At 44.3% G+C, this 15374-nt stretch overlaps 2 protein-coding genes across 3 annotated transcripts in view; one reads left to right on the top strand and one right to left on the bottom strand.

The window, feature by feature from the left end:
* Positions 1-15374, top strand: part of Mkx (mohawk homeobox) — a 70674-nt gene that overhangs the window by 26334 nt on the left and 28966 nt on the right. The gene's annotated exons all lie outside the window — the stretch shown is intronic.
* Positions 3085-3387, bottom strand: LOC127193555 (non-histone chromosomal protein HMG-17-like). Its single transcript, XM_051150834.1, has one exon. The coding sequence runs from the start codon at positions 3385-3387 to the stop codon at positions 3085-3087; it is 303 nt and encodes a 100-aa protein (XP_051006791.1).

Here is a 15374-nt window from a genome sequence, read left to right on the forward strand (position 1 = left end):
GACCTTTTCAAAGGACACAGTATCATGTTCAGATTGCATTTTGTGTTATCTGCTACTTCCTTCACACTCCTGTAACTGTGTCTTTTTGGTGAGTGTACAAAACACCATTGACAGCCAACATTAAGTGTAATTTTTCTTATATTTTACCATTAAGTATATGCTTGCAGAAAGCTTTGGTGATCAGAAACCAAGAATAAGAAAACTACCAAGTAAAGGAACTCTTCAGCCATTCCTAGAATAGTTAACAAGGAAGCCCACAGCCCAGCAAACAGAGCGGTGCGTGCTGCACACACAAAATGCTGCAAACACAGCGATGCGTGCTGCATGCACAAAGTGCTGCAAACACAGCGGTGCGTGCTGCATGCACAAAATGCTGCAAACACAGCGGTGCGTGCTGCATGCACAAAATGCTGCAAACACAGCGATGCGTGCTGCATGCACAAAATGCTGCAAACACAGTGGTGCGTGCTGCATGCACAAAATGCTGCAAACACAGTGGTGCGTGCTGCATGCACGGAATGCTGCAAACACAGTGATGCGTACTGCATGCACAAAATGCTGCAAACACAGCGATGCGTGCTGCATGCACAAAATGCTACAAACACAGCGGTGCGTGCTGCGTGCACAAAATGCTGCAAACACAGCGATGCGTGCTGCATGCACAAAATGCTGCAAACACAGCGGTGCGTGCTGCGTGCACAAAATGCTGCAAACACAGCGATGCGTACTGCATGCACAAAATGCTGCAAACACAGTGGTGCGTGCTGCATGCACGGAATGCTGCAAACACAGCGATGCGTACTGCATGCACAAAATGCTGCAAACACAGTGGTGCATGCTGCATGCACAAAATGCTGCAAACACAGTGATTCATGGTGCATACACAAAATGTTGCCTCTGCAGTTCTTAAGACTGTTCTCGAGTTCTTTCAATTTATTTGTGCTGTTATTTTAAAAGTAAATTTCCTACGTGTAAGTGTCCTTGAATTCTTGGGGGAAATTTTCTGTTTTATCATAGTATATCATTCCTTCAACATATTTCTGAATCCAGTTTACTTTCTGTTAGTAAATATTCCACTTGGTACTCTAGCATCAAGATTCCTGAGTGAGATTTGCCTGTAATTTTAGTCATCCTGATGCCCTCTCACGGCTCCAGTCAAAGGGGTATGATCGTATTTTGGAAATGACTAGAAAGTATTTTACCTTTTTTTTTTTTATTCTGGAAACTTAATTTTTTTAAATATCTATTTTTATGTATACAATGTTCTGCCTGTATTTACACCTGCACACCAGAAGAGGGCATCAGATCTCATTATAGATGGTTGTGAGCCACCATGTGGTTGCTGGGAATTGAACTCAGGACCTCTGGAAGAACAGTCAGTGCTCTTAACCTCTGAGCCATCACTCCAGCCCCTATTCCGGAAACTTTTAAATGATATATTAGCCCTTCTTCATGTCAGGAAAGTTTGAAGGAATTTACTTATGAGATGACACTGGCTTGTGATCCACTGAGATGACCTTGGCCTTGGGTCATTGACAAGAACTTGGCTAGGAGTCATTGCTTCTTTGCTTTTCCTCACCGTTCATCTCTCTCCTGTATGTCATGAACAGTTTCATAATTTTATCTTTCACAGTTTGGCCTTTAATCCTGTCTCCATTCATTAACCAGCTTTATTATACTAACATTGGTCCAAGAATGTCATCTTTTTCTCTTCTGTTACAGTGTGAACTTTTAAATGTCCCTTAGAATTAATGTGTTAAGAGGTAGGGCTACCATTGTAGGAGAAATAGCGGACCTTTAGTAGATGATGCATAGGGAAAGAAAGTTGAGCCACTGGGGGCTTCTCTTGGAGCCAGAATTGCGACTCTGAGCCTTCCCCCTCTCTTTCTCATTCCGATGCTGTCAGAGGTGAACAGATTTGTTTCTCAGTGTTTTCCCCACAGCGATGGTCTCCCCCCTCCACAGGCTGCAAAGTAAGAGAGCCAACCAAGAACAACGGAAACTGTGAGCCAGACAAACCTTCCTGCCTGGGAACTAGGTTTTGCTTCCTGCATTTTTACCATAATGATAAGCACGACCGCATATTATCTCTCAATTTTCATAGCAGTTGTGAGCTGTGGAGAGATCGGAAGCTACTTGAAAATATGTTCAATGCCCCTTCCTTTTCTATCTAGCGATTGGACCCAGGCAGCATGCAGGCTAAGCGCACGCTCTACCACAACACTCCACATGCAGCTCTTGATAGCTCTAAAGTCAGTGTGAAGAGTCCTTCTTACCTTGTTTACTGATTTGTTTGAAGAGTATTTAGAATATTAGTGTCCAGGTGACCCATTAGGCTCTCATTGAGCCAAGAAGGCAGGAAAGGAGTCCTCTGAGTGTCCTCTGGTGAGAGAGCCCTTTAACTGGAACTCTCTTGGCGGCACTTATGTCCCCTCGCTTCTGTGTGTACGTTTATGACCTGCAGTATATTCTGCGTTCTGTGGGGAGAGGCAACTTAGCGCCTGCCCGTCACTTCAAATTGTGTTCCTGCCTAGGTTTCTATGCCAGCGAGATGCTGCATGTCTCTCCTCTTTCATGATCTTCCCAGCTTTTCTGACTTGACAATGACGGTTTTGGTTGTTTTCAAGCACTGCTGTGTATATATTTGATTTTAAATTTGCATCCTATAATTTTAATGTCATTTTGAAGGACAAATAAATCAAACACTCAGTGAACTAACTTAAAGGAGAATTCTATAATACAGATTTAGTAAATGCTTTTATCAGATAGCTTTAAAGGGAGACATCGGACACACTTAAAGTTGTGCATACATATGCAACGGCAAGACATAATGCATTTGGGGTAATTGTCTGAAGTGTCACCGACTTACTAAGGGGACAGTAAGCTGGCTCGGCTGTTGAAGGCTTTTGCTGGGCAAGCCTGTCCTCTTGGGTAGATAGATCCTTAGAGCCAGTGGAAAGGCAGTGGCTGTGGTGGCTCAGACCTGTAATGTCGGCACATTTGGAGAATCACCTGGAAGCTTTAGGCAATCTAGCCTAGACAATGCTTGGCCAGAAGTACACAGTTATCAAAAATGCACACACGTCACTTGGCATCTCCAGCACCTTCGGCTTTCTGTGCCTGGTCTGTTTTGTCATTTCCATCTTCCGCAGGGTTATTGGTGTCCTTACCGGCATCAGCTTTCCCCTCTTGTCCCTTGGTCTCCCTCTCTCCCTTCTTAGACTTGGGCTCTGGCTCTGGAGGAGCAGGTTTGGCAGACAACCTTGCAGATCTTCTCTGTGGCTCGTCCTTCACCTTGGCCTTATCTCCTTTAGCACCCCCTTCGGCCTTTCTTTTGGGCGTGGCGGCAGTGGGGGGGCATCTGCGCTGAGCACAGATTTGGTCCATCTAGCTGCTTCTTTACACTGCTCCAATAATACACTTTTTTTAATTAAAAAACTGCGGGAGAGATGGCTTTACTGTTGACAGTGCTTGATGACCTTCCAGTAGATCCAAGTTCCACTCTCAGCATCTATGTTCTGCTCACAACTACAGGCAGCTCCAGCTTCAGGGAATACAACACCCTTTTTCAGTCTCTGGAAGCCATATATATATGTGGCACACACACACACACACACACACACACACACACACACACAGAGAGACAGACAGAGAGACACAGAGCGAGACAGAGAGACAGAGACAGAGACACAGAGAGACAGAGACAGAGACAGAGGGACACAGAGAGACAGAACCATTTTTAATTCTTTTTTTTTAGCATTGTCGATAGGCGTCATCTGCATAAACATGGCTTACTCTAATAGCAAAGACTTCCTAAGTTACCTTGCTTCTAGAAAAACTTTAAGTAGAATTGAATGAAATAAACGTGCCTATAGTTATAACAGCATGAGGTGGGGTAATTGTCAGTCGCACTCCTTACTTCTTAAAATGCTCCTGAGCTTGATGGACTGTTTGTTCGTTCATTAAGCATGCAGTGGAACATGCTAGAAACCCATTTTTCTTTTTGTCTCTCCATGGAAACTTTAGGTTCTTCGAGGGAAATTTCTAAGGGAACCAGGAACTATGAATTCCACTGCCTTTTGCCAACTTTTTCTTCAAGCACAGTGATCAATAAATGGAGCATGAAATATCATATGCTTCAAATGGTTTTTACCCCTTTGTTCTTGAGTCACTTTTATGACTTTAGCTAGTGCTATAAGTGTAGTTGAGGAAAATCACACAGAGAAGGCAGTGGGAGAGAAAGGACCATCATGTCTGAAGAGCAGTATATCAGTTAAAAGACATACTAGATTTGGTATGTGTGCTTGACTTTTTAAAAAATATATTTTATTAATTTATTCATATTACATCTAAATTGTTAGCCTATCCCTTGTATCCTCCCATTCCTCCCTCCCTCACATTTTCCCTTTCCCCTATGACTGTGACTGAGGGGGACCTCTTCCCCCTGTATATGCTCATAGGGTATCAAGTCTCTCCTTGGTAGCCTGCTATCCTTCCTCTGAGTGTCACCAGGCCTCCCCATCCAGGGGACATGGTCAAATATGAGGCACCAGAGTTCGTGTGAAAGTCAGACCCCACTCTCCACTCTGCTCAAACTATGGCACCAGCCAAGGACAATACATGCAGTAAACTTCAAACCCCTACCCAAATCTACCCAATGGACAGCACATTCTTTACAGCTTGACTTATTTTTAAAATGTTAAAAATATATTTTCACAGAGCACTCCTGCTTAGCGTCCCCCTCCCCCAATGATTGGTTTGACGCTGACTGGTCCAAGAAGTATTTCACAATAAACTTTTGTCTCTAGGCAGTGATAAGCTGGCCTTGGGCTATTTTTCTCTGTGTGTGTGTGTGTGTTTTTTTTTTTTTTTCTGTCCTTCAGGAATAAGCCTGATTCTCTTTCATTGTCAAGACACACACAGCAGCCTCAACAGTGCTGTTTTAAACAGGCCACTGTCCCTAGGTTTCTCCAAGGCCGCCTCTTTCTTTTGCTGTGCCTTTCACTTGCGGTGAATTACTTCATGTTTTAGTGGTATGTGGCTTTGGTTCATCCTTGGGGACTTTGAATCCTTCCACTACGAGCTGCTGTCACCATTGGAAAGGAAACATGGCAAAGCATTAGCCGATCTGAGCCAGGGAGTACAGTGCACTCCTAGGAATATGGGGATCCCAAGTAGTCTTTTCTGTACTTCCTATTCTTTTCCATCAACTGACGAATAATAATTCCACATGCTTATGAAGTACAATGTGATGTTTGATACAGGTATACACATGGGACACCCAACTCATGCTAACATATGCATCACCTCAAATGTGGTCAGGCCAGTTAAAATCTTCTCAATTCTTCTGATATACACAGCACATTTGTTATTAAGCATGCTTGATTCCCAGTCTTGGAATGGCTGCATCTCATGGTGATTCTAATCGGGCTCGCTCTGGGAAATCATGATGTTTCCTCTGATGGCTGTAGTCATCTACATTTCTATCAACAATGCACAGAGGAATTCTTTTCTCCACAGTGCCTCTAATGCTTGTAGGACATGAAGAGATTTCTTGTGGCTTTAATTTGCTTTGTCTTATGCTTAAGAGACATTGAACCTTTCTCAATATATCGTTTGCCGTTTGTAAATCTTCTTTTGAGAAACTTCCATGCAAGTCTTTTATTTTAATGTGTCATGGAGTCGTTTTCTCGCTGTTGAGCAGTTGATGTTTTTCTATGCTTTGGCTATCAGACTCTTCTCTGAGAGGTGATTTGCATTTTCTCCCTATTTGTGACCTGTCTTTTCCCTCTGTTGTACTCTCTGCTCTATGAAATGTTTCGGCTTGCTACCAATTCCACTCATCTACCTCGCCCTTCATGGCCTCTGCCGAGGTCACATCCAAGAACCATTGCCTCGATGTGCCATAGAGCCTTCCTCCAATTCTTTCTCCTAGTGGCTTTATGGGTTCCAGTCTTCAGTCCTAAAGGGTTTTCTTTCCCAATGATCCCACACATCCTTTGTTGGAGATGCTGCTTGGCAGTGGTACACCCCAACACTTATCCTAAAAGAATAGAAAAGAGTCTCCTAGACCAAGAATAGCAAGGCAAATGGCAGAGGTTGGCTTCAGATCACCACACACATGTTGCCATGAAGAAATCGGTTGCAATCATCAGCCGAGGAGTGGGGCAGCAGAGGACATGAGGCATTGTGTGTCGCCTCATTGACAAGGTGGGTTTTGTGAGCCTGGTTACAAATACAAGAACAGCTCTGTGCCCGTGTCTTAGTTTTCTACTTTCACATAGCAAGCCACCAGAAATGTTATAACTCAACAGCATTGTATGATGTCAGAGCTCTGTAGGTCAAAAACCTAGGGCAGAAGTGGAGGCTCCACTCCGGGTCTCACAGTCTAACATCTAGATGTCAGTCCTTTGGCTCCTGCTAGTAGCACAAGAAAGACCCCACTTGCAGATTTACCTAAGCCATTGGCAGAATGTATTTCCTTGTGGCTGTAGGATTGAGGTTAACACTTCCGAGCCTGGATGACTGTAGAGAGTTCTCTTGCCTCTTCTCTGGTTTCTTCTTTAGTCAAACAGCGTCATCACATGGACTCCCTCCAAGCATGAATTTCCCCAGCCCCATTTCCCCTTTAGCCAGCAAACCTTTGCATTTAAGAATTGACACCAGCTGTATGATCAAGAACAATCTCTCCATTTTTGGGTCAACTAGTTGGCGACCATAATCAAATCTACAAAGTCCATTCCCCAATTGATACAACATAGCCAGCTGGCATCAGGAGCAGAAGTTCTATAGGGCAATATTTTGCCTTCCCTAAGGTAGCCCACATAATAAGAGGATCCTGAGCGTTTTTTCTCATCCCTCCCCCAGTGTACAGATGATAAATGTAGTATTATTAACAACTAAAACTTAAATGGGGTCATGTTTCAAGGACGGGACAGATAGTATTTTCAACTAACCCTGCAGTAAAGCTCTTCAACCTATAAATAGCGTATCTCAACTTGAGTGCATTGTAAGCTTCCACTCTAAGATTTGGGGCTTTTCTTAAATTTAGAGTAAAGCTGGATAGTCAACTGTCTTCTATTTGGACTGTCACCGTGTCAATGGTAACGCCAGCTAACACTTAAAATCCTGGGTTTAAAGTGTGACAGAAATATAACACTGAGTGAGTGAACTGTGATTGCTGTAGTTTAAAAGCCACAGCAGTGTTGTCTCTGTGTTTGCTCTGTGCTCTATACGTAGTCCTCCAAAAGCAATGAAGATGGTAACTTTAAGAGAAGGATTACATTTTGTAAAAATTCTAATTCTGTCTCCCTGGTGGAACTTGATAGAATTTCTTTGAAAGGACTTCCACTCTTAATCTATAATTAAAGCCAACATTTTCTTTTAATTTTAAAAGCTTGTCCTTGAACTAAAATAACATGAAATATTTTTAAAACATGGCTCCAAGCAGCTGTAGATACATTTCGCTAAGGCCACCGAGAAGGCAGGAAGATTTCTCAGTGCCAGACAGACTACACAGTATAACCGCAGCGGAATCACAAGTGAGTGAGCTTCTGGATGCTGTAGGACCAGTGGGCTTGATGGGGGTTTTCGGAGTGGTCCCTGCTTATGCGCAGTACTCACGGGTGACTTAGTCCCTGCATGAGATCAAATGGCACGCCCTTGGCCACGTGGGGAGACCTTACCCTCCTTTGTCCCTTACCCTCTCCTGCACAGATGATGTGCTCACTCCAGAGAAGGAAGCCATGTGGCAAAAGCTACCAGACAGAAGTTGTAGAGCAAGGCCAGAACCCACTGAAACTCCAAGGCTTGGTTGTGTGATAAAAATACCATTTCAAGTGAAGGTGATTGTTTACCATGGCAGGAAAGGGGGTTCCAGTCCATGACTGAACTGAAGAAATATTTTTACTAAGTTCGTTTTCGTACTTACTATACTGGTATTTGATTAGCAGATCTCATGCCAGGTTCGGTCAAATAATATCTTATATTGTGTTGCACTGTGTCCCGCAGAGTGCATGAACATCTGTTATATTATTTGATCCTCATTACGACTCTATGAGGTAAAAGCACGGATAATTACTCCCACGTTCTACAGGGTGGGAGGGAGTGACCTGCTGCAGCTACTTAGGCAGAGCCAGAAAGAGAACTGAACTCTATCGGTGCCTGATTCCGGCTCTTTTCATCCAATTTTATGGTGTTTTCCATCCTGGTTAAATGGACTAAAAAATTAATAATAACTTGCAGCTAACCCTTGAAAATAGTGACTGGGAGTTTATCTGAAGCTATTCTTTTCTCCCTTCCTCCCTTCCTTCCTTCTTTCTTTCTTTCTTTCTTTCTTTCTTTCTTTCTTTTTTTGTAAATGGTCTGCTTTAAAAGTTGTGTAAGGGACTGGAAAGATGGCTCAGCGGTTACGAGCACTGGCTTCTCTTCCAGAGGACCCCAGTTCAATTCCCAGTACCCACATGACACCACACAACTATTCTGTAATACCAGTTCCAGGGGATAGGACACCCTCACATAGACATGCAGACAGAACATCAATGCACATAAAATAAACTTAAATGATAAAAGTTGTATAAGAGGCTCCAGAAAATGGCTTGTGCGGTGTCTTGGGCCTGTCCTTCGATGGCGTGTCAGTGCTGTGGAGGCTCAGTGCTGTTGTCGACACAGCCTATGGTACCTGTACCTCTGAAAGCATGTTCTCCTCATGGGCTCTGGCTGTTCTAAACATATGCTCCTGTTCTGTAACATGTTGATGCGGACGCAAAATGAGCCTCTTCCTCCAAGTGCTGGGAGACCCGACTTCCCAAGGCATGTCCACAATAAAGTGGGCTGGACAGGAAATAGAGAGAACAGGAGTGAGGGCCTTCCATCACATCACTTCTTGACTCCCTCCTGCTACCCTCCATCATCTCCCTGGTGCTTGGGATGCAGCAGTCTCCCAGAGCCTACACACGCACATGCTCTGTCAGTGAGCTGCATGCCAGCCATCCTTGCCCTTGCCCAAAGCCTTTTAGACTTCACACAGGAGCCGCCTTCCTTATCTTGCCATGCCCACACAGGCTCATAGCATCTCACTAGGTGTATTCTTCCTTCTTTTCTTCTTCTTCTTCTTCTTTTTTTTTTTTTTTTACCCTGTTGCCCACAACAAGGGTGTGGTATAGTCAGGATAACTGGTCCACATTTGTAGAGCTGTCTGTTACCCTCAACTGCCTAATCAAGAGATAGAGGTAGTATAGAAGCTCCCAGTTTAAAAAAAAAAAAAAAAAAAAGTCAGTCCAGGCAGAAAGAACTTTGATTTATCCTTATCCTTCCACCTGGTTCTTCTCCTTTACTAAAAAAAAAAATGAAATATGCATTATAAAGAAAAGTGAAACTGTGTTACAGGAATAGAAAATGGTATAAAGTGGCTTTATTGTTTTTTTTTTAGTGGACATTTATTTTTTTAAGTTAAATATAATATTTTAATTCTTTGAGATTTTTGTTTGCTTTTCTAGACAGGGTTTCTCTGTGCGGCTTTGGCTGTCCTGGACTCACTTTATAGACCAGGCTGGCCTCGAACTCACAGGCACCCACCTGTTTCTGCCTCCTTGAGTGCTAGGATTACAGGTGTACACCACCACGCCTGGCTACTTTGAGAATTTTATACACTCATACAATGCACTTTTATCACATTTACCCTAATTCTTCCCTCTAATTCCTCCTAGGTCCACTCCTCACCTCTCCTTTCCTATTCATGTCTCCTGTGTTTTTTAAATAGCCCACTGAGTACAGTGTGTGCTGCACATGTACCCATGAGCATGGGGGGGGGGACCTACCAGAGACCATACCCCTAAAGAAAACTGACTGTCCTTCCCCTTGTAGCGATCACTGTCAATAGAGAGGACCAGTTCGTGAGCCCTTCCTGTCTCCGCGCTGGACTGGTGACTGGCTTGATCTTGTGCACTTTTGTAAAGGCAACATCCAGAAGACAGGATTTCACTCCAGTCTGTCCTGTCCATAGCACAAAGAAACTTCTCTGATGAGGTGTGAAAGCTGTATTAATATATGAATATAGAGAAATTAAGTTTGAGGGCTGTTTGATACTATGTCCATTTAGCAAAATAATAGCAGTAGGTTCACCCCTGGGTTCTGTGATCTCCCCACCCATGGCCTCTTGGCCATATTTATAGTTCCAGCACACCCTCCTACAGAGTGGGCCTTCAATCCATACGGAAAATAGTTGGCTACTGTCTTAGTTAGGGTTTCATTGCTATGAAGAGACACCATGAGGGTGGCAGCTCTTATGAAAGAAAGATTAATTGGGGCTGGCTTACAGTTTCAGAGGTTTGGTCCACTATCATCATGGTGAGAAGCACGGTGGCGTGCAGGCAGACATGGTGCTGGAGAAGGAGCTGAGAGTTGTACATCTGGATCTGCAGGCAGCAGGGAGCGACTGTGTACAACACTGGGCATAGCTGAAGCATAGGAGAACCTCAAAGCCCACCTCCACAGTGACACACTTTCTCCAACAAGGCCACACCCACTCCAACAAGGCCACACCTCCTAATAGTGCCACTTCCTGTGAGCCAAGCATTCAAACACATGAGTCTATGGGGGCTGTTTCTATTCAAACCACCACAGTTACCTCCATAATATGTGTGCCACAATTGCACACACAGGCATATCTTGTCATTATTATAGCTCACAAGGCTCACAGCTGAGTAGCACCAGGTACTGGGGAAGGTAGCCAGCAGGGAAAAGTCTACCAAGTAGACTTATCTTTGTTCTGTGGCCAACATATACAGTCTGATAATCAAGTTCTGGTTGGCCACTAGGAGCAATGGCACTGTCTATATTCTTTGAGGGCAGAGTCTTGGATGTCCTTGACCAACAAGGGCAGGTATCAGTGAATTTTTTGTTTGGCAACTTACACCTTCTGAGAGGAACCCCTGTGTAGGGTAACTCCAATTAAGATTCTTTATATGAACACACACACACACACATACACACACACACACGATGCTTATAAAATAGAATGTTTCTGTTGGTTCTCTGCAAGCTCTACTGCTGACAGTGAAACAATTTAATCCATAGCGAGGCAGGAATGAAAACTTGGTTCAGCTCAACTTTGTTAGCCGGGCTGGATCAAACTTCTGGAGTCTGACACCAGGCAGCTTATTTTAAACATATTTAAATACCGTATAATCTTGTGAAAAAGTATCCTGGTAACAATTATCCCAGTCCCATGTGCACGATAAAACTTAAAGTGTGACTATATTGAAACTCTTTTGTAAAGTACATGTGACCTCTACCTTGAAGATGTGTTGTACAGCTTGAGGGCCTAGGGTCTGGTGTGGTCTCTGACAGAGACAGTGTAGCTGCCAGCAGCTTGTAAGGCACGTGTGACGTCCCCCATAAGGACGGATTCTATTGAATGAGAAACAAAGCTAAACATCAAAGTCTAGTGAGGTAGAATCTAGGGTAAAAATTCTGGGGAATCTAGGTAAGGCCTGGTTCTACAACGGGCAAAGGTAACCATGGTGTTAGCATCCTTCCCAGCTTTCTGGGTGGAAAGCAGGTATTCATTTCCTCCACTGAGGAGACAACTCTGTGAGATTAACATTCCAGGTCTCTCTGGTGCTTATCTGTGAGCACTCCGCCTTTTCCAGGTTGTTTTTTAAGCACTGGGCGTGCTCCCATCCCTCTCCTCACGTGACCCCCTCTCCCCATTAGTCTGCTTTCCCCTTTCCTATCCTCTGTCGTGGATGTTAATTTTAATTACATCTGGTGTAGGTGTGAGATGGGGCTCTCAGTCACCTTCCTTTTTCGGCAATGAGCGTCTGTCCTGGGTGGCACCGCTGTCTGTCTCTCCAGGGTAATCTAGCAGATACGCTTTTATTTGTAGCAGGCGTGGCCTTTCAGAAAGATTGCTATCATCCTATTTGAAGAGCATACTTGACTAGCATCCATCACATTTCTGAAGGAAGCATTTAGGGCACGGAGGTGACTGACAAATGTCACTGATCCAAATGCATCTTAAGACACTGTGAGACTTGTCTAATCTCGTATTTCCACCTCCGCCTTCCTAACCCCTACTAATAAGGGGTACCAAAGTAAGTTGTTGTGGGGGCTTTGTTCTGCAGTTACAACACACTGCAGTAGCATAGTTCACAACGATCCAGTTAGAACTTATGAAGGATTAGAAGGCTGTGAAATAGCGATGGAAAGGAAACAAATCCTAATTATCTGGATTGATCAGAACATGCTAAATGCATGCGTTGATCTATAAATATATACCGCCATTACTTACATGCTATTTTACTTATTTTTCTTGACATTGACAAAATACCTGACAGACACAGTTTGAGATGGGAAGGATTAATTTTGGCTCGTGCTTTCAGGGTATTTCAGCACGATGGGCAGAAGATGGGCAGAATGCCTGTGGGGCAGTGGTTTGTTCACATGAAGCAAACAGGAAACAGAGGTTAGCTAGAATCAATGATGGGTATGACATTTCAAGGCCCAATCCTAGTGGTCTATCTCTGCTGGCTAGGTACCATCTCCTAAATGCTCTATAGCCTTCAAAATAGTGCTGCAAGCTGGGGGCCAGGTCATAGCTGAACATTCCAGATTCAATTTGTAAGTCATGCTAACCCAAAACTTTAAAAAAAAAAAAAAAAGTCAAGGTCAGTAACAGAGAATGAAGGAAGGAAGGAAGGAAAGAATGAAGGAAGAAAGGAAGGAGGCAGGGAAGGAGGGAGGAAGAAAGCACAGGTGTGAAAAATTAGGGATAGACAGCAAACACCACACAATTGCCCGTTCGGGCATGGAGAAAATAGAAGTCATTGAGCTGGAGTTTGGGTCCTGGCCCCACTGGCCCTGCTTTGCAGAGTGCTCTGGTGCTCTTGAGGTTTTAGTCTGTGCAGTGGATGTGCCATTAGACGCTAAATCACCACAGTGATTTGCAACACACTTTGCCTGCTCTGGTGAGCTTATTAAGACCAGATTCATCTCTCTTCTTTCTTCTTAGGAAAATTCAGCCACGGTCAAGGGTACTTGACTGTCTCTTTAGACCACTCGAATACTACTGAGTATTTGCAGCTGGGTAATTTAGGGAAATTATGCATCATTTTCTTTCCTGGAAAGTATGGGATGTCTTCATAGTGGGTTATGGGTCAAATAAATCTGCCTTGATATAGGCTTTAGAAGATTTGGCCCAGTGTGGTGGTGGGAGATTGAGGCAGGAGGTCTAAGAGTTCAAGACCAGCCTAGGCTATGTCATCAGACCCCTCCCTGAAAAAGAAACTAACAGAAAAGTTGGAAGATCTGATTTGAGCTAGACTGAATGAGCTGGAACAAAACACAAGAGAGAAATGGTACTTGTAACTCATGATGGTAGCTCAGAAATAGAAAGACAGAAGAAGCATAATGCAAAAAAAATTCAGAGGTGGGAGAAGTTAGAGCTGCCTAGTGGTGTAGAGAAAAGTACATTTGAAGAGTTGTCTTGATTAAAGGAATAGGCTGTGGAGGAAAGAGAGAAATAAGCTAAGAACAGGAGACTTAGGAGTTGGTCCTACATGCTCAGAAGGGTGGAGTGTTTAATTACGAGGAGATGCCCACTGCGAAATGGGGTTGAATGGTCTCTTGAAGGCATGGCAGATCCCATGCTGACACTTCGGGGCAAGTTCTTCAGCAGGATTCTCTACTGTACCGAAATACAGGGTCATACTGTCATAAATACAGTGTTTTACTTTAACTCTATTCTTAAGTTTTTGAGGATTGGGAACTTGTTCATAAGCCTTATCCAGTCTTCTCCCAGAGTCTGTGAACACTGCATAAAGGGGGAAATCATGTTGAGATGCTCGACTGGGAAGCAGTCTGCCCCGCTCATCTCAAACAGAAGCTAAAGGCACTCTGACAAGTGAGGTAGTCCAGTCACTGTGAATCTGGAATAAGAAATTCTTTCAAGACCTAGATGACAAAAATGCAAAGTTAAGGGCTGGCAAAATGGCTCAGCTTGTAAAGACACTAGCCACCAAATCTGGCGACCTGAGTCCAGTCCCTAGACCCATATGGTAAAAGCAGAGAACTGTTGTATGTTAGCTCTCCTTTGTGTCATTACAAAATTAGAAGGTTTCAGTCTACTGGACACAGGACTTATTGTGGCAAAGACAGCACACATGCAAAGTCAGAGTCCCTCACATAACACAGAGGTGAGGTACAGAGAGGGTGAGCCCTCTGCCCCCAGGAGCGTGTGTGCATGTGTGTGTGCATGTGTGCGTGTGTGTAGTTGTAGTAGCAGCAGCAGCAGCAGCAGTAGTGGCTCCATTTTTTCTTCTTGACCTGGACCTACCAGAATGCATGTTAAGGTTTGGATTGTGCTAAGTGACAGCAGAGACCTGACTGTGGGGCTGGGGGTTGGGGGGGGCATCCTTTGAAATAAACACTGAGAAGAAAACCTGCCAAGCCCACAGCACAGCATGGATGGGGGTGGGGTGGGGGAGGGGTTGCCAAGGGGTTGCCAAGGCCACAGCATAGCATGGATTGGGGAAGGGGCGGAGTTAGCCAAGCCCACAGCACAGCCTGGGTCAGAGGCATGGTGGAGAGTTAGCCCAGAAGCCTGCTGTTGAGGAAAGGCCTAGCAAGAGAGGGCTTCTCTTGGATGAGGGCGGAGGTGGGTGCTCTTAGCATTTCCTGTCAGGAGGAAGCATTCAGCAGTCTTACGGTCAGTCTGATTCTGCCCAGAACCTCACTCCCCAACCATCTAAGTCCTGTTGTCGTCCTCTGACTTCCACATTCTCACCTCGGTATAAGCTGTCCTCTCCCACAAAATGAAAAGTTGAAAATGTAATTGTAAAAGCCTTTTTAAGAGTGGGAGGCTAAGTACGTGCCTTAAGAGGAAGCCAGTCCTCAGTTCTTCCATTGCACAGTGAGCCCAGGACTGTCTGATCTTATGGAAGTGATGTGTGCAAGAAACGACAGGCCTTCCTGTACTCTACTTTGTAAGAAAACCCTTGTGTCTAGAGTAGTCAGGTCCACAGAAACAGCGGCAACATGTGGCAGGGCCTGAGGACAGGGAGCTGTAGAGAGTTCTGGCTTCATGGGTGTGAGCATTTGAGAAACTGAAAAGCTCCTGAGATGGACGGTGGAAATGGTTAGGCCATGCCAGTGTGCGCAAGTTACTGGTTTGAACTCTCAAAAATGTCTGAGGTGATAAATGCTGTGTTCAGTATGTTTTGCCATGGAAGGGGCTAGGGAACTTTCGTCAAAATGCTTTCTGAGCAGTATGGTCGAGAGCCAGGGTTAGGCCTCTGATTCAGACTTACTGTTCATACTCAGCAGGTTAAAAAAAGAAATGTTGATCACTGTGTGATTGTGTCTCAATATCAAGA

This window comes from Acomys russatus, chromosome 9 (genome assembly GCF_903995435.1).
Source record: "Acomys russatus chromosome 9, mAcoRus1.1, whole genome shotgun sequence".
Lineage (NCBI taxonomy): Eukaryota > Metazoa > Chordata > Mammalia > Rodentia > Muridae > Acomys > Acomys russatus.

Bases quoted from the DNA above. Each gene is read 5' to 3' on its own strand.
- LOC127193555 (XM_051150834.1), bottom strand. From the start codon at position 3,387: ATGGACCAAATCTGTGCTCAGCGCAGATGCCCCCCCACTGCCGCCACG.